At 40.2% G+C, this 26,976-nt stretch overlaps 2 protein-coding genes across 2 annotated transcripts in view; one reads left to right on the top strand and one right to left on the bottom strand.

The window, feature by feature from the left end:
- Window positions 1-7,915, top strand: part of FAM3C (family with sequence similarity 3 member C) — a 28,794-nt gene extending 20,879 nt beyond the window's left edge. The window contains exons 6-10 of the mRNA XM_026051657.1: window positions 1,921-1,979; window positions 3,407-3,457; window positions 4,099-4,183; window positions 5,629-5,755; window positions 6,298-7,915. Of these exons, the coding sequence (XP_025907442.1) occupies window positions 1,921-1,979; window positions 3,407-3,457; window positions 4,099-4,183; window positions 5,629-5,755; window positions 6,298-6,387 (412 nt within the window). The 3' untranslated portion in view covers window positions 6,388-7,915. The remainder of the gene's footprint in view (window positions 1-1,920; window positions 1,980-3,406; window positions 3,458-4,098; window positions 4,184-5,628; window positions 5,756-6,297) is intronic.
- Window positions 7,916-15,976: 8,061 nt separating this feature from the next.
- Window positions 15,977-25,851, bottom strand: WNT16 (Wnt family member 16). Its single transcript, XM_026051695.1, has 4 exons — window positions 25,691-25,851; window positions 25,198-25,433; window positions 22,970-23,256; window positions 15,977-16,441 (listed from the first exon to the last, which is right to left on the bottom strand). The coding sequence occupies exons 1-4, from the start codon at window positions 25,849-25,851 to the stop codon at window positions 15,977-15,979; spliced, it is 1,149 nt and encodes a 382-aa protein (XP_025907480.1).
- Window positions 25,852-26,976: the final 1,125 nt, after the last annotated feature.

Raw genomic sequence — 26,976 nt, forward strand, 5'->3', positions numbered from 1 at the left:
TATATGTCCACTGAATGATAGTTAAGGAACGCATTAAGAACTTCACAGCTATTTTTTCATTTGTGTGTTCAGTCTTTATTTGCCATGTGTTTCTGTTGCATTAGTGGAAAAATATGGAGCTCTTCAATGGCTAAAATACTTCTGGAATCCCCTGTTAACCAGAACTGAATTTTGTCGGTTAGCAGCAAATTGCTGGTGTTCTGTTCCAAGAATTAGTGAGTTAGAGTTTTATTTGTTCTAAGAATTTCTGGTGTAGGTATGACTCAAAAGTTAACAGAAGAATATGGGATCTTTCATCTCTGCTATTTATTTAAAACCCAAGTTACTGCACTGAAAATGCCCTCAACTGGTAGTCTGTCATGCTCTCTCTAGGACAAACTAGTAATGATTCATCCCCTGAAAAAGTGTCTGTTGTTCCAATTCATGTGAATTTTGGGTTCTATCCTCATCCTAGGTGTGAAAGATAGTGTCAGAGAGAAGATTTGGTCTCACTTCCATGTTAAACTGCTGCTCATTTCTAGCCCCTCACTGCTGGGTTAGCACTAGAAAGCTGGTGCCGCAGACCTTGAAAAACCAAGCTCCTAAAGAAAGAAGGATCCAGATAGATCTGAAAATCAGGTGGTCCCTGCACGAATGGTCTGTATCAGACCTTAAATGCCCGGTGTGCCCATGTGCAGCCTCTCCCTGGTGTGGGAGCTGGGGAACTGGGGGGAATTAGGTGCTGGTTCGGGCGCTTGCTGCAGGCTGTTTCGCAGTTGATGCCACTCGCATCTCCAAGCTGAGCTGCTTTCTTCAATCTAAGCTGCATTTCTCAGCTATCATAATAGTTACGAGCCCTACCCCTATTACTCCTTGCTTATGTCAACCCTTAAATTCCTAACTTCAAAGCATTAATGGCAGGGATATTTCAGGCCAGTGTCAGGGAGGCAGAACAGAGATTTCTTTCATGTAGTGCAGTGCTCCTACAGTGCCAAATAAAGGAATTTGGGGATTTTCAAGCTGCTTCTCAGCAGAGTGATGCAGCCAGGCCAGGGAGCCCTGCACCCCAGCTAGCAAACCTGCCCTTCCCATTTCCCACTCTGTTTGGTCAAGTGATTGCTGTTCTAGATTGCAGCAAATTTGTTGGGATTTATAACTGTACTGCAGGATTACGCTCACCTTCAATTTAGATCCCACCATTGTATTAACTATGTCCCTTGAATTTAGATTGCCTGTGATTGGTGAAAGTAGCCTGCTTCGACTTCTGTATTAGCACAGTGTTGCAGTATTCGCTTTAAATACGTTGTTTAGGTTACCTTGTGAAGTCACTAACACATTTTAGTTCTTCATGTGCTTATGGAAAAAGATCAAGTCTTAGCTATATGATGGAATCGGCCCCATCAAAAATATTATGTGTGCCTCAGGCTCCTTAACTGAGAAGAATTTTCATAAATACATTAATAACATTTTATTTTTACTGGCTTTTTTTGTATATACGTACTTTGAAGTAAAGCATGTTAATAGAAAGTTGTAAAAGTTTTATGGAGCTGAAATGTTGGTTGAAAATATTAAAATTTCTTCTACCTGATTTCTGTTTATAACAAAAAACTTAATATCTTGTGAAAACATAAAATGATGAACATTTAAACTGTATAAAAAAATGAGAGTCTACTTAAGGCAGTATTATGAAAAAGGTGATTAAATGATCAAATAAAATGGATACACCTGGCGATACTTGATCTACTGTTCTCGATTTAGTGGTCCCATGAGGGCACCTAGCTTTGCTCTAGGAACTTTTATTTAAGTAATTGTGTTCATATGCTCTTTCAGATATCCATGTCTTACAGTTTGATTGTTCCTATTTCAAAATCAAAATATTAAATGAAATGTTTCATATCAGAAGATTGTCCTTTTAAACGTTATGTGTTTATTTTGTTACAGTTTAATGAGCGGAGTTAAAAACAATGTTGGCAGAGGAATAAATGTGGCTTTGGTCAATGGTAGGTGATATTTTAAATGAGCAGTGAGTCTTCATTTTCGAATAATTTCTGATACTCTTTTTAAGCCATGTAAGGTATCATGATAGATAAGCAAAAAGGAGATACTTGGCACACCTGCACTGGGACTAGTAACAGATCTGAGGGCCTAGAACATTTTTTAGCATAGAGTAGGAAGGTGGAAAAACTTGGTGTTTTTTTCCTTCTTTTCCTGAAAATGTGTGCTAAAAAAAAAAAAATGGTAATGTGGAGAGCTAAATTGGCTTGTTCACTGATAGAGCAAATATTTTTTAAATAACCGCAGAATAACCAAAGATGCATGCGGCTGCTTTTCACCTTGTACTTGCCACCACTTAAAAAGAGGTGTAAATTAATTTCGTCTCCAACCCTGTTTCCAGTGAAACGTAATTAAAAACGTTATCTGTTATTACATAGAAAGTCTAGTTTGTTATTCCCCAGCTGGAGATTATTTTATTCTGTTAGTTCATATCTACAGTTCCAGACCCTAAAGTCTCCCGATATGTCATTGTGTTCACAATTCTGAACTTTCATTTAAAAACAAACAAATTTCCTGGTATGTCAGCTTGAGAGTGGAACTGTACTGCCTGCAATGGCAACTTTGTCCTTAGGGTGTAGGAAGTAATTGCTCTGTAGCCTGGAGATTGTCACTTCACTGGAATGTAAATTTGTGTTGTTGTTTGATTGTACTCAGTTTTACAGCATGTAAAACATGACTTGAGCAATACTTACCTAATCCTAAATTGCCTCAGTCTGTTCAAACCCATTTTTTTCTACCTTCATATTAAATAGCTGCCAGTCTTCCTTTTCTTCTTCCAACTGAATGCATGTATTAAAAACAGAACCGTGAATTTAATCAAAAAGTAGCCTTTTATATAGTTTATATAGACAGTATGGGAACCATAGAATACTAATGGCATGTTGTATTATCCATTTTCTTCTCCACCATTTTCTTTTTCATTTGTTTTTAGTGGAGAAGCATTTTCGGTCAGCAGCAAAACATGTCATGTAGTTTTGATCTTTCCTTTCTATGTGGTACTGAAGCTAAACAAAACTGTACTCTCTCTACTCTTGCTTATTTTGCCTTTTTTGAGGGGGGAAAAATGTGAATAGATTTGTGGGTTATCTGTATTTGCCTTTTTTGGGCTTTGTTTTGGCTTTTTTAAAATTTTCTCTTTGAAGCAAATGAGAAGCTTTTGTCTTCCCTTTTCTCCATTTCCTTTTCATGCAGACCTTAGTGGTTTGTGAAAGGAGCAATCCTCATAAAAGTTGATGTAGTAATTGATTATTTGTATCTCTGAAAGTTTCCAAGAGTGTCATTAAAGGGGATTATCCATGTTCTCTGTAAAAATATATAAATAATAATTTTTAAAATGGGTACTCTTTGACACAAAATGTTTATTTTTCCTCAGGTAAAACAGGAGAGACAATAGACACCAAATTCTTTGACATGTGGGGTGGAGGTAGGTGTGGTTCACTTGCCTGTTGGAGAGAACAACTAAAATATGTTCTTTTTGTTTGTTTGTTTTGTGGTGGCTGAGGCTTTTAGTTATGGGAGGGCTGAACCTCTGCTTTGGATTATGAGGAGGGTTCGACTAAAAAGCAAGTTTAGGGGGAGAGGGGACTGATTTCTGTGCAAGAGCACAAATACACTTGTTCTCCTGGGTAGTTATCCCCCTTGTATCTGTCTGTGCCAAAGCAACACCGAAACTGTAATAATAAGGGAGGATTTTGGTGTTCATAAATCAATTTTGTAGATGAGCACGTTACTACATTATTTTATTTTGGTAACTTTTCTTCTACTACACTAATTTGGTAATGGGAGTATTTTTCCATTCCAAGTACCAGTAGCTTCAAATTTTTAACCATCCTTTTAATTCAAAACAGAAATAAGTGATCATGTCCTTAGACAATATACATGAAATTCTACAAGATAGAAGTGTTATTTCTCTGGAGCATGTTGCCTTTTTCTCACTTATGAACTTTTTATAATTTTATAACTGTAATTGCAATTAAACATGTCTCTTAATTAAGTGTACACTGTGGCTGTCTGAATATGCCATGGTTGCTCATTATTAAGCAATTCTTTGTTACCTCTTTTCAGATGTGGCACCATTTATTGAATTCCTGAAGTCCATCCAGGATGGAACCATAGTGTTAATGGGAACATATGATGATGGTGCAACCAAGTATGTAACCAATGTATATAGTAAATATGGTTTAAACTTTTAAATGCGGTTTTATATCCTGAAAAACAGGGCTCTTTAACAATCACTTTTGATAAAGCTCTGTGTTTCCAGTAAGATGAATCTGAAACTCTGCTTATGTTATGTGGATATTTTTGTGCCTCAATGCCCTATTCTATCTATCCTTGAAGACCCTGTAGATTTATAGCCACTCTATTAAAATTTGCCCCTGCCTTTATATATATATATATATATATACACACACACATATATACATACATACAAACATACTGTCAAGGATATATTTTTACTATTTCTGGTAATTCATTCTATCTATGCTGGTGTATTCAAATGTGTCCAGACATAGACACATGTTGGAATGTGTCCTGATGTGAATTTGGTCTTTTCTATGTAGGATCTTCCTTACAAAGCTCCAGAGAAGAGTTTGGTAGTTCTGTTCCCATTAGACCTTGCCTGTAGCCTTCCTGTTCTGAAACCTGAGTTTATTAGCATGGTCTGCAGAACTGTTCCAAACTGAAGCTCTTTAATTTGCTGATGTAGATGCAAGCCTAAGAGTCTCTAGCTCTCAAAGTAGTATCTTTCAGCCGGTCTTTTGGTCATCCTTAGTAGATGACCAAATAGATCTCAATAAATTTATTGCAACTTTTTTTAAGGATATGAGCTATTCTACATACATAATCAGTAAGTCTGTAGAAATTTGTGGAGGTGGAGGGTGCAGATAAGCTCCAAAGGACTAAACTAACATGATCACTTTTACTGTCTTGGCTAGAGTGACTTGTACAGCTGTATCTCATTAAGCAGTGTCAGAAGTTGTGTATATTTTTTAGTAATTGAGTGAGAATAGTAGCTGGCAGATAGAAATAAAGAGCAAATGTGTGGATGTTTTGACCTGAAACATCATTCTACAGAATAACTTCCTATTAGGTACTAAAATTATCTTATTTGGACTTGGACCAAACTGCTCTGGCACAGCAGTTCCGACTTTTAATTTAATTGACCTGAACAAACTAAAGCTTTTAGAGTATTTTGTTTGTTCATTTAACCTGAAAGAGCCTTTGTTTTTTCTAGACTTCATTTTATGTCTGCAAACAATGCTTACTTTAAAGGTTGATTTTATATTTATGTATTTTCTAATGTTGTCCGGAGGATTGCAAAATGATTCAAGAAATTCTTACCTGATATGTTTTGTGCCTTTTGTTGCTGTGATGATAGGTTTTTGTGCAGATTGATTGAGATTATAATGTTCAAAGGGCAGAGGTCATTTAGATCAAGTGGTTTCAAAACTAGGCTTACCTGATTCTGAAAGATTGCTCTTTCCAGTGCTGACTGGCTTGCACTGTATTTAATCAGGTCAAAGCTGACTGGTGCACTGCAAGAGCTCCAAGGATGTTTGTTTTATTCATGTATTTAACTGTGTTTTGTTCAAGGCTTAATGAGGAAGCACGGAAGCTGATTGCTGAATTAGGAAGCACATCCATTACTAACCTTGGCTTTAGAGACAATTGGGTCTTCTGTGGTGGAAAAGGAATTAAGACTAAAAGTCCATTTGAACAGGTCTGTGATGCTATAGTTTATTGGATTTCCATAGCTTACATTCTATTAAAATTATAGCCTATTTTTTAAATACCATGGATTTGTTCAAAACCAGTATCTCTTTCAGTAATTGCACTCATTCATTCACTCCATATGATAAATTATTTATCTTTTAAATAAATTCAGATTAACTAAGAATTGTAAAATGTCTGCCTGAAGCTCAGATGTTAAACACAGTAATTCCCTTATTTTCAAAAAGGCTGGAAATTCTATATTAATTGATGTTCTTAGAGTCTGGCTATTCATTTCAGTGCCCTTCTTTCCCCATATTGTGGCTTACCAGTTTATTTAACATAGACCTGTCTGAACAAGCTGCATCAATGAGTGAATACCAAGGGAGAGTTATATTTAATATTTACAAAGCACAGGATATTAATACTGATATCTTCTTTTAACTTACTATTTTCAGGCAGTTGATTAACAGAATGTCTATTAAAGCAGCTTGTGCATTAAGAAATGGGATATATAGCTTTGTATTAATTAAAATTATTTTCTATTTTTAGCATATAAAGAACAACAAGGACACAAACAAATATGAAGGCTGGCCAGAAGTTGTTGAGATGGAAGGCTGCATCCCACAGAAGCAAGACTAAAACAAAAGGAAAGAATGTGGAAGAAAATGCACTTTCTGCTATTAATAGGGAGAGGGCTATGAAGGAAACTGTACTGTAAATAATATTTTTAAAGCATGCAACCATCCTGTCGGTGTGTGCATGAGCACTGACATTTTGAATATTGGGATTATTTATTGCTAAAACACATAGCAATCCTTTTTGTAAATATGTCCAAAAAGAAAAAAAAAAACGTGATTTCTAAGCAGGTTTCCTAAAAGCACAGCATTTAGTTTATCTAAAGTAAATAATATCTCTTAGATAATGGGCTAATAAATTCCATATACCAATGATAAACAAATAGATCCTGACAGGTGTTGTACTGTTCTCTAACAGCGTAATGTTGCTGTGAGTATGTAACCTTTGTGGAATATGTAGATTTTAGTGATAAGTTAATAAAGAACTTTAATATTTTTTTTTTTATCCTCTGCCTCTTTAAATGGCAGCATCACTTTTTATTAAAGCTATTTGGTTATTCTAATACCAGGTGCTCCAGAAATTTATTTTGCAGTCCCCCACCAAAACCTAGTAATCAGTGAAGGAAGACTACCTGTTACAAAAATACAGACATAACACTGATAAGAAGCACAATATTAGTTATTTTTCTTAAGAGAAGAATGGAAGTAAATATATAAATAGTGTATATGATATTTAAAAGCAAGTTGGAAGGATTTGTATTTAACTTGGAAGTCCTATTTACTTTCTAGAAGAGACCTGGCATGTTAAGCAGCAGAGACTGTCTTGTACAGGTTTTTGCTCTGCTGCTTAGCCGTCAATTCTACCTACTGCTGACCAGCAATACTGGCTGCTCCTAATAAACGTGCAGAGTGGAATGCCTTCCCGTTTTAATTCTAACAGCAGGAATTAATTTCCTCTTGAGAAGGGCATATTGGAAAGCAGGTTATCTTCTTGTGAGAGTTGTTTCAGGGTACGCAGTTATGCAGTTTGTGTTGCATCTAATGTGAACAGAGGTGGTTTGTACTTACAGTGAGATGCTGGAGAGAGCATTATAACCTAGGTTATGTACTGTGTGAAATTTAAACTTGACTGATACAACCTTCATCATTTTCTTTAATAGAAAAAAAATGGACCAAATCGAAGTGGCCTTATTCTTTAGCTTTTGTCAGAGCTATCAGAAAACAGAATCCTTTCCACAGAAAGTTCTGCTTGTTTTAGTAGGACCAGCTTGAGTTCTGGCAGAAACTAAATGAGCGGCTCTAAGTGACAGTGCTGGTATTCACCGGGTATTCACTAACACAATTGGGTGTAATTTGCTGGAGTTTTATATGGTGAGTTTTGGTAAAATGTCTAAAACCTTTTACTAAGTAGCAGAGAATGGCAGAAGCAAAGGATTTCTCAGCGATCACGGTGTGAATCGAAAACTGTGCGACTCAAATACTGTTATCATCAATGTGTTCTGAGACAAATTTAATTGTTTACACTAAAAATTTCAAGCAATATCTGGAATAATTCTGTCACGTAGTTCAAATAAATAACCCGTGATACCAGAGTGAGACTGGATTTTGCTTTCTCTGTGATTAACTAGCTAATTAAATAAGAAAATTTTCTCTCAGCTTTAATATAGAACAGCAATAAATTCCTCTTATACAGTGAAACCATTTTTTTGTTGAGGAAGTGTCAAAACCAGGGAGATATTTTTCATCAAATAAGTTGCCTTTTTGTTAACTGTAAAATAACTTTTATTTCATAATACTAGTTATTCTGGAAAATTAACTGTATAAGCTCTGAAATTTTAAGGAAGTTTTATTTTTATGTTGGAGAATATTCCACTATTGGTTGTCCAAAATAGTATTAAAAGAAAAATAGTACTTGGCAGAGGCTTAAGAGATGAATCATTTCTCTGAGTTAGTGGTTTCCCTGAACGCTTATCTTCATTCTTTTGGTTTGGAATGATAATAAGTACACGTTTCATATTCAAAATTACAAAGTTCATCTGGCTTCTACAAAATAACTGGAAAGGAAAAAACAAAACACAGACCTCTTTTAGCCCTAATGAATGTCTTTTGTACCTTTTTTTATTTTTTCCCTTTTTTACAATCTGAATAAAATAAATACCATCTGACTCTTTAACTCTTTAATTGCACTTGTCACAACCCTTTTTGCAACTGATTTTAAAGCAATTAAATGATAGTTGTATTTTGTAATTACTCTTAAATCACTTGATTCTTGTAATTTTTTAAAAGTTTTCTACCTCTTCCCTTCTTCAGTGACTCACTCCTGTGCAGTTGCATCATCTCATTGCTTAATTCTACTGTTTAAATTTATAAGACTAATTCATTCTGAAGTGGCCATGCAACTGGGGACTTTTTGCTCTTTGCTTGTCCTTCATCCTGGTCTGTTGACTTGCCAGAAGTTCCAGTCACAGCATCTCATCTGTTCTTTCACCAAGTATGCTATTTACAGCATCTCCATGTTGAGGTAAATTTTCTTATGCATACTGTTAAGAAGCAGGACTTTTTAGTTCTGGTTATCTATGCATGTTTCATTTAAGTTACAAAACCCAAAGATGGTTTGTTTTTCCCTCCCTGGTGTTTCCCACTGGTGGTACAGAGTTATCAGTGGTGGCAGTGAGAATGATTTTCACAGCTTTATGTGAAAATACCTATGTATGATAAAGACCCAGATTGTATATTCTTCTCCCCAAAGTAATGGGAACACTTGCTGCATGTTGCTAGTAAATCTTGGAGGTGCTGAGGATAGGGAAGTCGAGGAAGAAAAAAGGTGGATATTGTCCAGCTTAAAAAGCATAACTGCAAGAAGAGGGAGAGTGGATGCAAGGTATGCAACTTGATCCATCTGAATAAATTTTCATTGTAAAGCATATATAGCATATTCAGGTGTTTGCTAGGGTTGTTTTAGGGAGAGAGGATTCCTAAGAATAAGATTGAGGGGTTTCTGCATCTTTCCTAGCATCTCCTGATTAACTTGTTTCTTCAAAAACGGGAGGCTTTGACACTCTTAGTTTCCTAAGTGCTAGTTTAGAGGGGGAAAAAGCCCCCTTTCCGTGTTGTAACACTTGGTTTCCTCAAGCAGCGCTATGACTAGTGAGTACTCAATGTGTATGTAATGTCTCCTAAACCATTGGGACTGCCTGCAGCACTGAGGTTGCAAGAACGAGTATATTGAATAAAACGAAAGGCCAGGACCAGATGGGGAAATGCAGAATGGGAAATAACATAGTAGTGCTCCCAATACACATGCTCATTCCCTTTCCTGTATACAAATGGGAAGGAGAGAAGTCCCTCCCTAAGGTGCCTGTGACCAGGGTGAGCACAGCCTGGAAACAGCTGGGAAACGTTCCCAGCTACCCAAGTATCCTGACAAAGTGGAATGTTAAATCCCAGACCTACAGGGCATGTCCTAGTGGAAAGTTTTTTGATTACAGATGCTTAAAATGTCAGTCTCAATAAAATAGATGGCTAATACTAGCCCTTGACTTAGACTGAGGTTAAGAAATGCTGGATTTGCATCATGCTTGTTTTGAGCTGCAGTCAGTACAGAGGGAAACTGATTGCTGTAAATACCTAGCAATACCCTGTTATTAAAGAAGTCTCCATCTTCTGTAAAGCCTCTACTGCTGTAAAGCCAAGCTGAGGCCAAACTAGGCCCAAGGGACCTGGCTAGAAATGTTGAAAAGGAAACCTGGAAGACCAAGTGGGAACTTTGAGGCTAGACCAGGAAGGTGTAAGAACAACTCTTGGACTGTTATGTGATACCGCAAGGTGACAGTAGCTTTTAGTGCTGAGGGCTCTGCTCCTAGGTCTCCAAGGAGGGAATTTAGCCCCCTTGGCAAAAAAATGCAGACAAGCAGCAGAAAAGGTGCTCCAAGTGAGGGGGTTCTGTGCAATTCTGATTTTCTTATCACTGCTCTCAGAACCAGACTAGGTTTAAGTAGTTTTTATTTCTTGCTCTCTGCTTCTGTTCTTTTCACCCTTACAAACATGATCTAATACATCCTTTGTTGAAGCAGTTTAAAAAAAAATGTGTATTTTGTATGTATAAAGATGTATAATTTTTCCAACCTGTTTTTAAGTTCTATGAACAGATTCCCTGGATGTCTATTCCTGTTCCCAACCATTCTTCTTCATAGACTTTACAATATAACATCCAGTTTTTCTGTGCTGAAAATGGAGTATTACTTCTGTCTTCGTTTCACATTAATAACGATCACTTTCCTCGCCCTAGCTCTATCTTTTCCATTCTAGAACATGTAGCCCTTTAACCTTGCTTTTATCCTTTTTATATGTCTTATTTTTGCAATCATCTACACCCCTTCAAAGATGCCTGTTCCCTCCTTAGGGTGTTGGCAGAGCAGGATACAGCTGTAGTCTCACTGATACAAGAAAAGGCGTTCCTAGCTGAGAAGGGATCATGTCTTTGAATTTGATGGATGGCGATGGAAGGGAGTGCTGTCTTCCTTGGAATGCAGCATGCAGATGCTTTTTCCTATGATAGTGCTGTAGCAGTTCCCTCTGGCTAATTATCTTCCTCAACCTTGGATGTTTCGGCACTGTCTTTATCAGTACAGTGTTATGATCCCAAGGCTAGGCAGCTGAATCATTGCTCCAAACTGGAAAACTTAGTGAATAGTCCCTTGATTTATGGCTTTTATATCTAACCCTTCATAAATACCTCTAAAAGCACTTAACACACACATGGCACAATGTAGAAAACTATAATGTAGGTCCTGTACTGTGTTAGCAAATGAAATAAATAGTCTACCTACTAATCGATATGTATGTAGGGGAAGGGATAAGTGTAGAACACTGTAGTATTCCAAAAGCCATGCTGTGTTCAATATAAACTGCAGAGAAATCATCCTCTACAATAAATTTCGGATCCCTGGCCCTATCCTGAAGCAACTGTTTTAATTCTATTAAAATTTTTAATTCTATTAAAATTCTATTTCTCTTGTGAACCTTGCAATATAGTGCAAAAGGTTTGAAATGGTTTCTTAGTATTGCAATTATGGGACAAATGGGAACTGGAAAAGAAACAGTTAACCCCACTAACACTTTGAGATATTTCAGCTGGGCAAAATCATTACAAAACGAAAAACAACAACAACAGAAACTGTGGCAATGTTCTGATTTTGTCAACTCTGCCAGTGTGAGGAGTTAGTATTCCTGGTCAAGCTGCTGCATTCGTAATGCTGTGTCCTTACTCTTAATTTGCTTCTGCAAACTGGGCCAAATTGAGTGGTTTTGTTATTGTGTTACAGTGAACCATATCACTAAACTGTCCACAGGCTGAGGTTGGGACAGGAGATAGAGATGGTGACAGTCCTTGCAACCCAAATGACAGGCAAATCCCACCTACCATGAAACTACAACCTACAGCTTCAAAACTACAGAATGTAATGATTCAGGTCTTTAACTTTCACATAACTTCTGTATTTGCTCCCACTGGCACAATCCACCATTACTATCAAGATTTACTTTTAAAGATCTTAGTGTTGAGTGAACTCATCCTTAATAAGATCTTGTGTCCCTCTAGGTGTAAATTCTGTTATAGAGCTTTTAGAGTAAAACATATATCATTATGTTTAACACCAAAATATTATTTAGAATCTACTCAGATGCAATAGGGTATCAGATTATATTCTCAGATTACAGGGCAGATTAGATTGTGCAAAAGAATGGAAAATTCAGTTGTCAACCATTTTCGTGCAACTGACAGGAAGCACAATGATTATCCTGTTGTAGAAAATGCAGCATTCTTTTTTTAACTCAGGACAATGTCAGGCTTTTCTAGAGAAAAGAGAAATACTCATGAAATGTGTTTCATTTTCCCCAAAACCCAAATTTTCAGAGCTGTGGGGAAAACGATTATAGAGGTCTTGTCCAGTCAGAAGTTTCAGCTTTTTAATAACATACTTTGATACATAACTCGTTATTTAAATAAAATCAAAAATGGACAATATGATGATAATTTGATAGGGAAATTGTGCAGCTGTTTTAAAGTTAGACTGTGTAGTCAAAAGCATAGCAAAGCTGAAGTGAAAATGAAATGACTAATCTCTGAATAGAGATCCTGACCAACTGGTCTATGATGAAGTCGTATTTGTGCTTGCCGACTTGCAGCTTGAAATCAATAGACGGTTTTGAAAACTGTGTGGAACTACCTTGTAATAAATCCCTGGTTCTCTCTCCAGTTCAATTAGTGTAATTATATTTGTGTGTGCCCATTTGTCTTAACTCTTCTAAAGGCTTCTTTGATTGCCCCTCTTTGCTGAGTAAAGTGGCAGCCACCCTCCATCTAAAGCAAGTGCAATCACTCCTGACATCTAGGATCCAGTCTTGGCCACAAGTGGTCTCCAGTCAGTGCTACATGGCACCTATGAAATTTATTTCAGTGCCATGTTCCTACCTCTCATTGCACTTTGAACCATGCAGAGCTGGCAGAGCAGCCAGAGAATCTGAGAGTCATAGGATCCTTAAGGTTGGAAGGGACCTTTAGAGATGATCTTGTCCAAATTCCCTGCACATGAGGGTCACCTAGAGCACATTACACAGGATCACATCCAGGCAAGTTTTGAAGATCTCCAAACAACCTCTCTTGGCAGTCTGTTCCAGTGCTCTGTCACGCTCACTATCAATTTTTTCCTTAAGTTCCCGTGGAACTTCTGGTGCTTCAGCTTGTGGCCGTTTCCTCTAGTCCTGTCAGCGACCACCACTGAAAAGAGGCCGGCCTCACCCCTCACTCCCTCACTTGAGGTATTTAGACACACTGATCAGACATCCCCTCAGCCTTCTCCAGGCTGAACAGGCCCAGCTCTCTCAGCCTTTCCTCAAAGGGCAGATATTCCAAGCTCCTGATCATTCTCGTAGCCCTGCGCTGGACTCTCTCCAGCAGCTCCACATCCCTCTTGCACTGGGCAGCGCAGAACTGGAATACTCCAGGTGTGGCCTCACTAGGGCTGAGTACAGGAGGATGATCACCTCCCTTGACCTGCTGGAGACGCTCTTCTTACTGCACCCCAGGATCCCATTGGCCTTCTTGGCCACGAGGGGACACTGCTACCCCATGGTCAGCTTGTTGGGCATGAGGCCTAGGTCCCTCTCTATAGAGCTGCTCTCCAATTGATGCATGGGGTTATTCCTGCCCAGGTGGAGGACCTTGCACTTGCCCTTGTTGAACTTCATGAGATTCTCACCACCCAGTTGTCCAGTATGTCCAGGTCCTTTAGAGGGTTGAGTCTCACTTTATTCTTAACTGAACAAACCATTGTTTAACAGAACTATCAGTGGAAGGAACCATGCAGTTGTCAAGTCAGTGTACCAGCAGACTGCGGGCAGTTATATATATTTTAGCATAACTTATCTATAGCATTTATTTCACTTCAAATTAACAAACACCATTACTTTCAGGATGAATTTGTCATTTGTGTGTGTGGGGGGGAGGAGAGGTGAGAAGGGGGAAAGAAAACTCTCTTTGACTTCGAGAAATACAAACCACAGGAGTCCATATATAGGAAATGCAATTTTAGCCAAGTGATTATTTTAGTCTTCGCATGGCCTTTAAAGACAGTACTGGGGTCTACAGCAGAGCTGGTCCAGGAGTCCTCACAACTGATGAACCACTACTCAGAGTTTCAGAGGGAGGGTATGGATTCCTCCTCCTGGATGCCAAGCACCCTTCTCAAGGATGGCGCTTGCTGTGACCTGACAATATTCATAGTGTTAGTCAAAGATTGGCCAAATGTGGAGGAATGGTCCAAAAAACGATACAAAACCCAGAAGTTTTTGTCCCGATCTAAACATGCAATAAAGATTGACACAGGCTTACTATCTCTAATAGGGAAATTAATGAAAACTATGAAATTAATTCCTCAAAGTAACTTCGAGAACATTAGCCAAATTGTCTAGGCAGCTTCATTACTAAAAACTGATTGCCAGTGTGGAGTGTGTTTATTGATACAGCCCTAATCCCCTTGGCGTCAATGGGAATTCTGTGTGGACTGCTGGAGCCAGAGCTTCACCGTGTGTAAAACAGATTTAGAAAAATAGACAAAAAAATGCAAACTATTAATTAACTGATCATTCAGAAAATCAATGTAAGTGTTTCTCATCACTGTATCATAGTAAATGTATGAGTTACAATAGTTATAACCACCTCTTGGTAAGAAAAAAATATGTAAATTGTCTGAATAATTTCCCCCCCACACATGCAATAAAAATCAATGTAAATGTTACAATACTAACAAAGCTCTAACCAGTAAATGTCAAAGGCTGTAATCTTATCACATTAGTTCTGGGAACCTTTTACATAACCCACATAATTTAAATATTTACAAAATATAAACTTTCTTGGCTTATCAAAAATATGTCTTTGCACATTTAAACAACAGAAATCCTTTCACATGATGCGTTTTAGGTCAGGCTTTACATCACTCCTTAAAAATAAACAACCTTTCATGAATGTAAAATAAAACTGAGCCAACATATGGGAGAGAGAAAATATTATCAATATTAGTTTAAATATTTTAGTGGTGTGAGCCAATCCGTAAATTGCACTGTGCACTGGACTTATTTTATGGACATGATTAGCTGGGATGCAATTTCATGAATGTTCTAGCCACTGCTCCTATATGAAAAACAAAGCAAATCATATTTTAAACAATCTTTCACTTAGTTACAGTTTTCAGGGGATAAATCTTGGCATGGCATGTGAAGGAAAATACGAAAAAGATAGTGAACAAGATGGTTGAACATGGCAGTTTATTACACACAATTCCACTGTGGGGGGAATGTCTTTGAAAGACATTCTATAAAAAAAGCCTAAAAAAGCTTCCTATTTTATATAGCATTCATATTCATTTGACTACACTGTAGTTGCCCTCTTTTCTGTGCAACACTTGCTCCACCAAAGCGTTGGGTCATCACTTCCCCTGGGGCCAGAACTCAACTGCATTCACACATATCTCTGAGTAGGAGACATTTCTTTATGTTTTGCAGAGGGCTTTCTGTACAAGAAGCAGATGCTAAGCAAATGCTTCATGGTTAACAACACACCACGTCCTATATTTCTTTTTTTTTTAAACTTGCAAACATGAACCATCTAGGATCCATCTAGTCCCACTCCTAAAAATATGGAAGTAAATACTGTATGTCTTGTATACTCTGTTCATTCTTCTGGCTCTGGCTAACGAGACCTCCTCGAGTTTTCTTTGCCACACATTCCAGCCATCTTCACCACGCAGTGATTGTTAAAAACTTGGAAAGTTTACAGCTGTCCCTGGTCACGGAATTACTTATTGAATGTGTCCCTGGGAGTCTTTTCTTGCCGTTTTAGCTACCTGCATGTGCAGGCTGCTAATCACTTGTTCACACTGCTCTTCCATAGGCCAAAACGCTTGGAAATCCCTTAATTGCACTTTCGTAGGCCCAAATGCTTGGACTGCCCTCTGTTTGGCAGCACCCATGCTTCTGTGGCTGGTGTCTCGTACCTGCACTTGTCTTGGTACTCTGGCAAGGGCACCCGCTGCCTGCGCAGCAGGTAGCTGCACCACGCGGGGCAGGACGATCTGGCCGCGCTCTTGTCCCCAGCCCTACTTGCAGGTGTGCACGTCGGTCATGGTCTCGCACCGTCGGCAGCGCACGTAGCAGCACCAGACGAACTTGCACTCGCACCTCTCCACGTGCCGCACGACGTGTGTGTTGTACCCGCGCCCACAGCAGAGGAGGTTGCAGCCGTCCGGGCCCTCCGATGTGCGGTTACATTCCCTTCCCTGTGTGCCAGGGATCCCCAGTTTATGGTCTTCCACACAGTAATTGGGTGATTTGTTTAGATACAGCAGATCTTCTTTCTGGATTGGTATTTTCCGCTGGCTTTTCTCTTTCCTGCGCAGTTTTTTTTTCACTCTGTCTGATATCTGTATGCTGTTTTCATACTTGTCCTTCAAAAAACGGCCAATCTTTTCAAAGGAGGACATTGTTTTCCAGCAAGTTTTCACGGCACAGGACCCAGAAACGCCATGACATCGGCAGTCCATTGACATCAGCTTTGCTACAGCCTGCAAACAAAGCGAGAACAACGTTTGGGTGCAGCCTTTCATTCGCCGAGCAACCTACCTGACATCTCCAAGCTCTCAATGCTGCAGCTGCCACTGCCACGGCCCTGATGGGGAAGCCAAACCGCAGGCGGGCAATGAACCAGGCTGTCAATTCTGGAGCTTGGTGTGAGAAGCCTGATCTTTAGAAGTGCAAAGCACCTGCACTTTACAACGGCCCAACTTGGCAATATCCAATCATAATAATGGCAGCTTATATTTCTGGCTGGCTTTTCTTCCCAAAGGCTCCTAAATACCTGAAATGACACGTTCTGTGTCACTCCACCCATGGATGGTATGCAAAAGCTCCCTGTGGAGAAGAGGAGGGAGGGAATCAGGGAAAGGATGGGTAAAAGTGCACAGTTTCTAAACTGGAAGAGATTTGTGGACATGTCTATACCACTGCATAAGGATGCCTTGGGAGCAAGCGGTGCCCACAGAGCTGGGCTGCAAAGAAATGCCACTGAGGGAGCTCAACAGTGGTGGCTTCAATTCACATTTTTCGACAGTTGAATTGATATTAATTATTAATAAGTTAGCAAAATTATCACACACAGAACTATTAGCAACATTAAAATGTCCTTAAATGGACTACATTTCAATGCCATTGCAGATTCAGGCACAGGATTACCTGAACAGCAAAGGGAATCCACAGCCTGCAGCCTATATTAAACTTTTACAGTATGAAAGCATTTTGGCACAGTTTATATCACAGTAAGCCTCAAAGAACTGGAATTTGTAAGCAAGCAATAACTTTCTTTTTCTGGGACTGCAATTCAAATAGTTAACAGACAACCAATGTAATATTTCCTTCTGGAAAGGCCATAGAATAAAAGTGCAGTGTTTGACTTGCAGCACATCTCACATTATACTCTGGAAAAGTCTATACACACACCAAAAAAAAAAAAAAAATCACTTGCACAAATATAGCAAAAAGACAAGGAAACATAAAATATGTAAAAAAAAAACTTTTCTATCAACTGTACCACACCTTTGTAGCCCTCTTGTAGATTCATATAGGCCATTATTTAATGGCTTGAAAAGTCATTTTAGCTAACTTTTCCACTATATCTTGTTTCCACAGTAAAGCGAGTCATGAACTTACATGTGAATGTGATTGTTTTAAAAGATCATTTTGGAGGGAATGTAACAGAAAGGATGAATTTTGAAAGAACTAATACAAAGAGCAAATTTCTCTTGAAGCTTTTCATGCAGCAAGACCAAAGTTAAGTTCAAATTATTCCTCTGTGGATGAACAACTATTTCCCACTGAGTGCAAGGAGACCAAGATGACACAACTTTACACTGTTTATTAAAATTCATTCTACATATTCATGTTCTCCACAACCTCCACAAATACTTAACAGTGTCAATCTACATCGTTCCCAAACCGCCATTTCTAAAAGGCAAAGAAAAAAAACATAAAGCAAAGGTACTAACATGTTCCCCCATTTTTCCTACAGAAAGCAGTCTCATCTGTGCCTGTCCTGATTCTGCAGCAAGAATAACACCCTGAAATCCTACAGAACCCACTGAGCCACTGCTGTCACCCATGACCAAGAATAAATTCAAATGTCCCAGGCTGCTTATTTGTATCTCAGACAGTACAAATGTCATCCTCAAAGTTTCGCACAGCTAATCAGGTTCAGACCAGTAAAATGATTTGTTTCTATCCTATGTTTTACAGTGGGATTTTTCATCACTTTGGGACCCAATCCAACATGGTTAAACCCATGGATTTCAGTGGGAGTTGAGGCCTGCTGGCACATTCTGCCCAGAAGATATTGACACAAGCCCAAGCTGGTATCTGCATATAACTTGGCAAACATTAGTAAAAATACACATGACCAAAATGTTTGCTTGGAGTCACATCTTCTTTGGTGAATGAATAGGACTTACTTGTTGGAAGAGGTTACCATGAAGGACAAACAAGCAAGCCATTTACAGAACCATTAGCAAGAAATATCAAATGTATGCCCTAACCTAATAAAGCCATTAGCCTTTACAAACAAAATGTTGTGAAACGAAGCAGAGGATATTTCAGGTCCTGTGGCTTGCATTTGGGACTGCAGGTTTTTTCTCTGTTTTGGAAGAAATAAGAATATTGGAACAAGTAGAACCTCTCCCCGGAGTACACATAGACTTATTTTAGTGGCAGATCAGCCATCAGTAATTCTTGCAGATACTTGTCTTCTCTCCTGCACAGGCTAGTTTCTGCTCAACAGACAAATATGACCCTATGCTCACATCTTCATAATCTATCAATAATGAAATCACTGCTTAGCCAGAATATGCTTCACTAAGGCATAACATTGATTGAGGCAGATGAGAGCAAGGATAGAAAATCATTGTGAGAATATACATAAGCCAATAAAATGACAGGGGAAATGGAAGAACAACATACGAATGTAAATATTATACATAATTTACAAACAGAATGGACTTAATATTTTTCATTTTCCACTCTTTATTTATTTGTGTATCATAACGAGTAACTAGAATCCTAAAGTAGTTTGAAACCACTTGTGTTATAAAACATACAGATGTAACATGCCTTCCCTGCAGTATGTCAAGATACTAATCAAGAAAATAACAACAGGGGAAAAACATGTAATTTTGTTCTGGAAAAATAATTTACTTCTAAGTCTGCTAGAATGAGGCACTATAAAATCTGGATGAAGAAAAATGATACCGAATACATCTGGATGTGTCTGTCAGGTCTTAAGAGTGAGATATTTTGATGTGGACAAATAGCCAAAAGATTTTCTCTGAGGATGAAAACAATGAAAACCAAAAGTAGGTAGAGTTTCTAAGAAAGAGCAATAACTCGTGTTGCAGTCCTAGTTTGGAATCAAAATATAAAAAGGCAGTATATATAACCAGTAAACATGTTCATATAACATCAGATCAATGCAAGCACTGTTAATGTGTCTGAATGTGGTTGAGATTGTCCACAGCAGTTAGAAAGATTTGTGTTCTTATTCTGTGTTACTCAAGATTCTTTTATGAGGTTTGGATATAATCTGTTTTAAAATGATTTATGGTGTCATCACAATTGTGTATGACCCCAGGCTATTGCTTCACAGACGCCAGGATTAGCACAGCAAGTTTCCAGCTAGAACTCGAACTCATTTCGGCCTGTCTCTACCAGTGGCACTAGGAGCTGACATCTTGCTTTGGTCGATCGCAAAACATGGCCTGAAGCTCAAGCTGTCATGTGAGTTTTCATGAACAAGCCCCCGAAGCAGAACATCTGGCAAAGCTTAGAATGTTGGATGAGTTTCACAGGGGCATCTGACTGCAACCTGAAGATGTCCAAGTATAGAAGTAAAACAGAGCTTTAGAAAGATCTTTCTATTCAGCCTGTCCTATCTCGGATTTAGCTGTTTTGCTCAGTAGGGAGCTTCTCAGCCCTGCTGCCCTCACCCTTTCATACAAGTAACCAACAGATATGCACACCTAACTACACTCAACATCACAATGCCAAAGCCTTTTTACCAAGGATAATGAATGTTTACCCCAAGCAGAGCAAAGAATGAAATCTGGAGGAATTCTGAGGTTCCAGCTAGTGTCCCAAACTGTGGACAACTCAAAGAATCCCTATTGTTTTAAAAACAGTATATCTTGTATTTTACAGAATCACATCTGAACCAACTGCCCTGCTCAAGCAGGATCACCTGGAGCAAGTTGCCTAGGCCCATGCCCGGTTGGGTATTGAGATCCTTCAGGAATGGAGACTCCACAATCTTTCTAGGCAACCTATCCCACTGTTCTGTCACCTTAGCAGTAAATAAGCATTTTCTTGCTTTTAAGTGGAAGATTCAACTATGATATGTAAAAATAGAAAATAAGGTTTTGTATGGAAACAGGAAAGGAACATAAGAATTCTCTACTTAACAATACCACTAGCTACTACAAACAAAAACAAGCATTATCGCTAGAAGACAGTTATTGCAAGAGAGAATCAAGAACATAACAGCATTTACTATGAAAAGGTCACAGAATATCAAAATATATTGCCAAACGCCCTTCTTGTAAGCTCCAAAATACGAAGGTCAACTATTCCCAACATATTCTAATATGATTTTTTAAATTGTAAAAGTCAAAAACTTTCCTAAACTTTACTTCAGCTAATATTGTAGTTATAAATCTCAACTACCAACAATAAACATTCCCCTTCACTTTTGACAGTGGTTAAAATGTTTACTTTATCTTACAACCTGCTATTAAGTTAAAAAATATTTATGCATGGAAGCTGAACTAAATATTCTGCATATTCTCTTCCAAGATAATGAACAACCAATACACCACTGCTGCAAAACTGGTATAGCTAAGAATCTTTCAGTCTTTCATGCTTGCAGTGCATCTAAAGTGATGTGGAAAAGGAACAATCACATATACCATGTAGGCACCAAATGAGCCTGTGACAGTGCATTTTCAGAGTTTTTTGCATAGCTCAGTATCATAAAAAATCTGAAGCCCTGGAAGTTCCTCAGAACTTTAGGGTTCCTGTTGAACCACATCCTATTACATGTGCAATGACTAACAGGCTAGCCTAAAGCATCAAGTTTGTGAAGCTATTTTTAGTAAGAGGTAACAATCAACGTGAATAGTAATGGAAGAAGCTACAGCTACATCAAAAGAGAATGAGGATGCCAAACCTAGAACTTTTATGTTCATCCATGTAATTTGGATCTAATATAATTTAGATCAAGTCCAAACTATTCATAGAAAATGAAGCCTCATTTAACTATATCCTTCAACCACTTGCACCTTTAGCTCACCGTCTGAAAATACATAAATATACTATCTTTGGCGGCACTACCAGCTCAATGTATGCTTCCCCTTGGCTAGTCATTCCTGTCCCCTCTCTCATAGTAGGCCCAACTCATTGACCACTGTTGATGAGATGAGGGAACTCATCCAGCTTTACAGAAATCAACCCAGAAAAAAAAGTTTCTCTTCTGTGTGAGATGCTCACTGTTTTTTGGGCAAAGTCTTCAGTTCTTTTTTTGTTTTGTTTTTTTGTCTTGTTTTGTTTTAAAACTGACAAGGTTCACAGTGCAAGGCCTCAAGCCTGGCACATACGCAGAGGCAGCTTTAAAACAGCATATGCAGGAATGAGTGATGAGCACAAGGATGGTGCAAAAGACCAAAAGTGAATACTGCAATTGGAGACAAGAGGATAGCACATTATATTTTCTGCTAATCTACACCACACCAGAGGCAGAAGACAGAGGAACGTATCAAAGAGGTCTGCGTAAACAAAACCTAGCACATCTACTTGCAAACTATGAAAACAAGGCTATTTAAAATACGTAATTTGGTGCTACCTCAGCTCTTCTTATGATAATGATTTACTAGCATGGGTGACTGGAAAGTTTTTTCAGTAAAATCCACTGATGCTGCTCCAGGCTACAGGAAATTACAGAGTTAAAATGGGGTCCAGCATGCACGATCCAAAATGAGGCCAAAACTAGAGGGTCTACCTCTCTTCAATTATAGCTCTGTTACAGAGCAAATTTAAAGAATTACTGGGCTACAGAGAGACAATAAAAACTTGTGAGGTTAAAAAATCATGAAAGAAAGCCGAGAAACTATTTTTAAAGCAAGAAACAGAAGTGAAGTCTCTGCCATTCCAGATATAGCCCTACTCATTATATTCTGGAGTCAGAGGCCCCTGCACTGCCTGTTCCTGTCCCCATTACTTGGTCTTGTCCCCATCATGTACAGAAGGATGACACATGGACTCCAAGATTCACTCCTGCACACTCCTCTACCATTTGATCATAAGAATATTTCCTGTGCAACAGGAGGTTTGAATTGTCTTGTATTGAAGACCTCTCTGGAGCAAGCCTCCTCTCTTTTTTTTTTTTTTTTTTTTTTTTGTTGAGCATTCCAGCCAGTAGGCAACTTCAAGATGGAAATGGCACTTTTATCCCATATTTCAAAATAAAAAGTTAAACCTAGATTTGTTCCATGAATGTTTATGTCTTCTGCTCTCAGGAAATGAATGCGGATGATTCCAGCTGGGTAATGGTGCATGATGTCAATTCAGTCTGCTCAGAATTAGAATTTATAATGCAGTTGATGATAATAATAGAACACAGCAGATAATAAGAAAATCCTCATACAATGAAGAACATACAGTGAAGAAACTTCACACTTCCTCATACAGTGAAGAAACTTCACATATTGTGAAGAAACTAGTTAAATTTGATATTAGTTAAAATATGGATATTTGAGATTATTTTGAATAGTACTCCAGATCATATACTTACTTGGTGGATTTTATTTTAAACTGTGAAATACGTTAGTCAAAAACAGCTTTGATTTCAGCTTTGTACATGTTTGCTTTGGATGTCTTAGTGGAGTTCTTGCCATTGGCTCCATTAGCACCTGCATTCGGGCTCACGCCTCACTTGATTAATGCCATTTTGGCAATGAAACCTAACATGCAATTGTTCCCATCTTTTAATGGTCAATACGTACCTGCCTCCCAGCCTCGTTATTGTGCAGGTTCATCACGGCCAGTCTGCTCCCGCTCTTGCCCGTGACGTTCTTGAGAGGCACGTCCAGGAACTTCCTGCTGAATGACATGCCGTAGTGGATGTCGTCCGAGCAGCCGCCCCAGTGCCAGCCCTCACTGGCCGAGCCGCCGCTCTGCAGGCTGGCATCGCACGAGCACTCGGTCACGTTCCCCGCGCTGCACGCGCGCGTCACCGAGTGCACGAGCCCCGCCGCCGTCACGGCGTGTATGAACGCGCTCTCCTTCGTCCCTGCAACGACACGCGTGGGTACGTTGCTGCAGGGCTGCCTCTCAACAGCTTCCGTGGGGTGATGGAGACGTCAATTTTATAAGCCACATTACTATCAAAAGGGAATAGTTTTGTGTCTAAAGCCACCATGGCTTGATCTGCATGGTTAAATCATTTAAAGCAATGGTTATTCACATCCAAACAAGACTTCAGGGCCTATTCATACGACTGCACTGTTAACTGAGCTGTTTCTGGCTGCTTTATATGAGTTATGGCAACCTTCTAAATCCAGTTTGGAATTTTATTTGCCACAGAAACTTTCAAGCAAACTGAGTTTCAATTAAAATTAAAACTCCCCAAAGCCTTACTCACCATGCTGCTTTTCACCATATTAATTGAATAAGAAGAAGTTAGTTCAGATCTTGGAGGAGGAACTCAAGGCTATCATGATTCTAGGTTACTTTCGTACAGGGCCAGAACTTACCTCATGCTAAATATAGCAAATATGAGGTTATTCTAATTCACAAAGGTTGTAAAGAGCCACAAAAATCTTGAACCAGTCAGAAATTCAGATGGCAAAAATGGCACAAGAATATTTAGGCTATGTGTATTTCCTATAACAAGCTGTCCATAGGAATGACAGTAGTATAAAAAGTCTTTATACCATTACACCACAGAAGAATCACAGAGTTAACTGTCTGGCCAAATTCTGTTAGACCTGTGGCATAAAGTGGTATAAATCATTAAACAGTACTAAGCATAGCATGCCCTCTAAGCAAACCTAAAATCAACACCTGGCCAATTAACTGCAGCTAAAATCTCACTACACTAATTTATACTGTTGTCAAAACAAGTTGTTATTTCCATTCTCTAAAATTCTTGCTCAAAAGTTCCTGCTCAGTTCTCTACTTCACATTGGACTGTTGTGCAGTTCCCACCAAAAAAATATCTACACAAAGTATACGACCAGAGCTCCTTGTGTAAGCAGTGTCACTTACTTACAGATCTGTAGGACCAGCCCATCTCATCAGATGGTGAGAGTAACACGCAGTACACATACATACAGACTACACATGGGGCTAGGTTTTGTTTTGTTTTGTTTCTTTTGGAATGTGTGTCATTTTATTCCTTATTTTTATGCTTTTTTTTTTCTATTAACATTTATTTCTTCACAGGTGTTCTATAGTATATGGTCAAGATTGCACAAACACAAATTTGGGTCCTGTAACAGTTAATGGAGTTCACATCAACAGTTACACTGAATTTAGTGAGCACAGCACTCTAGAAACTTGCAGGACCAAAGACTTCCCTTTGAAACTGCCTTTTAATGCAACCAAAATGCTCCTAATTCAGAGTGTATTTCAGCTCCTGCACTATCCGTTCATCTAGTAGGAGCTTTGAACGTGCTGAGCTGAGCAACTATCCAAGTGAGCGTGTGTGATGCATTTAAAGTGATTCACAGAGCACTCGGTGCTGTGAGCAGATCGCTACCTGCAATCCAGCAACGCTGGAAACGCTGCATGTCACTGCCTCACTGGTTTAGTAATCACAGCATAAGTAAGGTGATAAAGAGTAAGTAAGATGTCAAAGAATAACAAGATTTCAACACAGTTAAGTGGATCAAGTCAGCAGCACCGTCATCCATGTCTGCGCTAAGTCAAAAATTAAAGTAACTAGTGATAATTTTGGAAAGACAAAGGCAAGTTGTGTCTGCTCCGTGATTCCGCGTGCCTGGCGCGGGCAGCTGCAGTCACCGCCCGTCGGAACGGCTGCTCTTTGCCCGATTGGCGATGGGGACGGGGCCCGACGGCGGCGTCGGGACAGGACCGGGGCCAGGACCGGGATGAGGGTCGGGGTCGGGACCGGTGCCCGTGGCGAGACCAGGGCCCGTGGTGCCGCGGCGGGCCGGGGTCGCGGTCGGGTCCCGCCTTGGTGGCGCGCGCGGGGCTGTCGCGCACTCACCGCTGCTGAGCTGGTGGCCGAAGGCGGCGGCGGGGGCGCCGGGGCGGCGCGGCGCGGGCGCGGGGCGGCAGTCCCAGCGCTCGTGGCGGAACTGGCTGCGGCACTCGTGGAGGCCGAGGCGCGCGCCCTCGCGGATGGCGCCCACCAGCTCCGGTCTCTTCTTGCACAGCTCCTTCTGGCGGCTGCTGAGCGGCGGGCTGGCGCAGCCCGGCCTCTCCGGGGCCATGCCCAGCCACCTGCAGAAGCGGGCGCACCGTGAGCGGGCACCGGGCACCGCCGCGGGGCTCCCCCCCGTCCCGCGCCCGCTACTCACATCCAGTTGCCGCCCGCGGCGCCGGGGCAGAGCGGCAGCAGCAGCAGCGGCGGCAGCAGCAGCGCGGCCCGTCCCAGGGCAGCCCCGCGTCCCATGGCCCGCGCATGGAGCCCCCTCGCCCCCCTGGCAGGAGGGAGCGGGGGCACCGTGGCGAGTGGGTCCCCCTTATTCCGCTGTCACCTCCTCGGGGGGCAGCGCCGGCCCGCGACCCTCGCGAGGCGGCTGCGCCGGCGGCGCCAGGGCGGGCATGGGCACAGTTTTATTCCCGTGCAGGTGAGAAAGTTGGGACTGATCTTTTCCCCGGGCTCCATCCCGTGGCTCTGCCCCTCCTGGCCGCGCATTGGTGGCCCGGGACACGGGGCGGGACGGGGCGGGAGCGGCGCCCTCGACGGCAGCTCCGCGGCCGCTTCCGCGCCGACCCGCGGGCGGCTCCGCTCGGTCCCTATCTGCTGCCCCGTCTGTCCCGCCAACGGGAAGGGAAAGAGCGCACGGATTGATAAAACGCTAAATGTTAAGAAATTGTATGTTTTTTTCCCACATGTTTTACTCAAACTCCCTAAAGCTTTACCCATGCTAATCATTAGAGTAGGTCCAGCATCAGCTTTCACTAGGGCAGCCTTTCTACATTACTGTTGACTTCACCTAGACACTTTCATCAACTACTGCCTTAGTAATTATCAGTTATTCATTTAGCTAGTACATTTTAAAATGAAGATTTGCTTACAACCTGATGCCAGGGCTGGGATTGTTGATCTGAAATATCCAGACTTTTTGACCACATTGTATTTCTGATTCCTTTTGTGCAAGTGAAACACCTGTGTTACAAATAGATGTCAGCTCTATAAAGGCTTTTAGTTTGACACAGTTGTAAAATAGCTCTTGTTGACTGACAAAAGCTCCAAGCAAAGAGCAAAATAAATCATCACAACTGACAGATGTGTGTTTTTAAGAGTGTAACAGATAGGGAAATAATCACACAGATGTCATGCTCCCCCTCTCCTTTCCCCTATCAATGTGCTGTGTGATTTTAAGACTGTAATAGATTTAGATGTGTAAAGCTAGCCGTCTCCATCCTAGTCCATGTTCATTTGCTTGCTCTTCAAAGGTCTTTGTAATATGACCAGTTCTGTGCAGATCCCACATGATCCAGGAGCTATTTTAACCTCCTCACACAGTTTTCTCCCCTAAGCTTTGTCTGGAGAACATCTGCTTGTGGTTGCAAAGGAACTTAGTAAGGACTGGGGAAAATGGATAGAGGACCCCACTGGAACATGATGACCTGGCCATGAAACAGGCCTAGACCAGCAAAACTATGTGGGCTGGGTTGGAGAATTATCTAATTATTTCAGGACATATGGTTCATTTTATCCTCATTGCTGCTTCCTGGCTCCACCCATTAAAGTTAATTCAAAGCCCTAATCTAACAGCAGTGTATTCTTATGCCCTTCTTGATTTATTTTATATCC

This window comes from Nothoprocta perdicaria, unplaced genomic scaffold, assembly GCF_003342845.1.
Source record: "Nothoprocta perdicaria isolate Ctin4 unplaced genomic scaffold, notPer1 scaffold_79, whole genome shotgun sequence".
Taxonomy (NCBI): Eukaryota; Metazoa; Chordata; class Aves; order Tinamiformes; family Tinamidae; genus Nothoprocta; species Nothoprocta perdicaria.

What these genes read in the sequence shown, in the direction of transcription:
- WNT16 (XM_026051695.1), bottom strand. Translation starts at nt 25,851, where the DNA reads ATGCGCGGCCAGGAGGGGCAGAGCCACGGGATGGAGCCCGGGGAAAAG. An exon ending in CGGCGCTGCCCCCCGAGGAG is followed by an intron (nt 25,434 to 25,690) that starts GTGACAGCGGAA and finishes CCGCTTCTGCAG; the next exon opens with GTGGCTGGGCATGGCCCCGG. An exon ending in CGGCCACCAGCTCAGCAGCG is followed by an intron (nt 23,257 to 25,197) that starts GTGAGTGCGCGA and finishes GTGTCGTTGCAG; the next exon opens with GGACGAAGGAGAGCGCGTTC.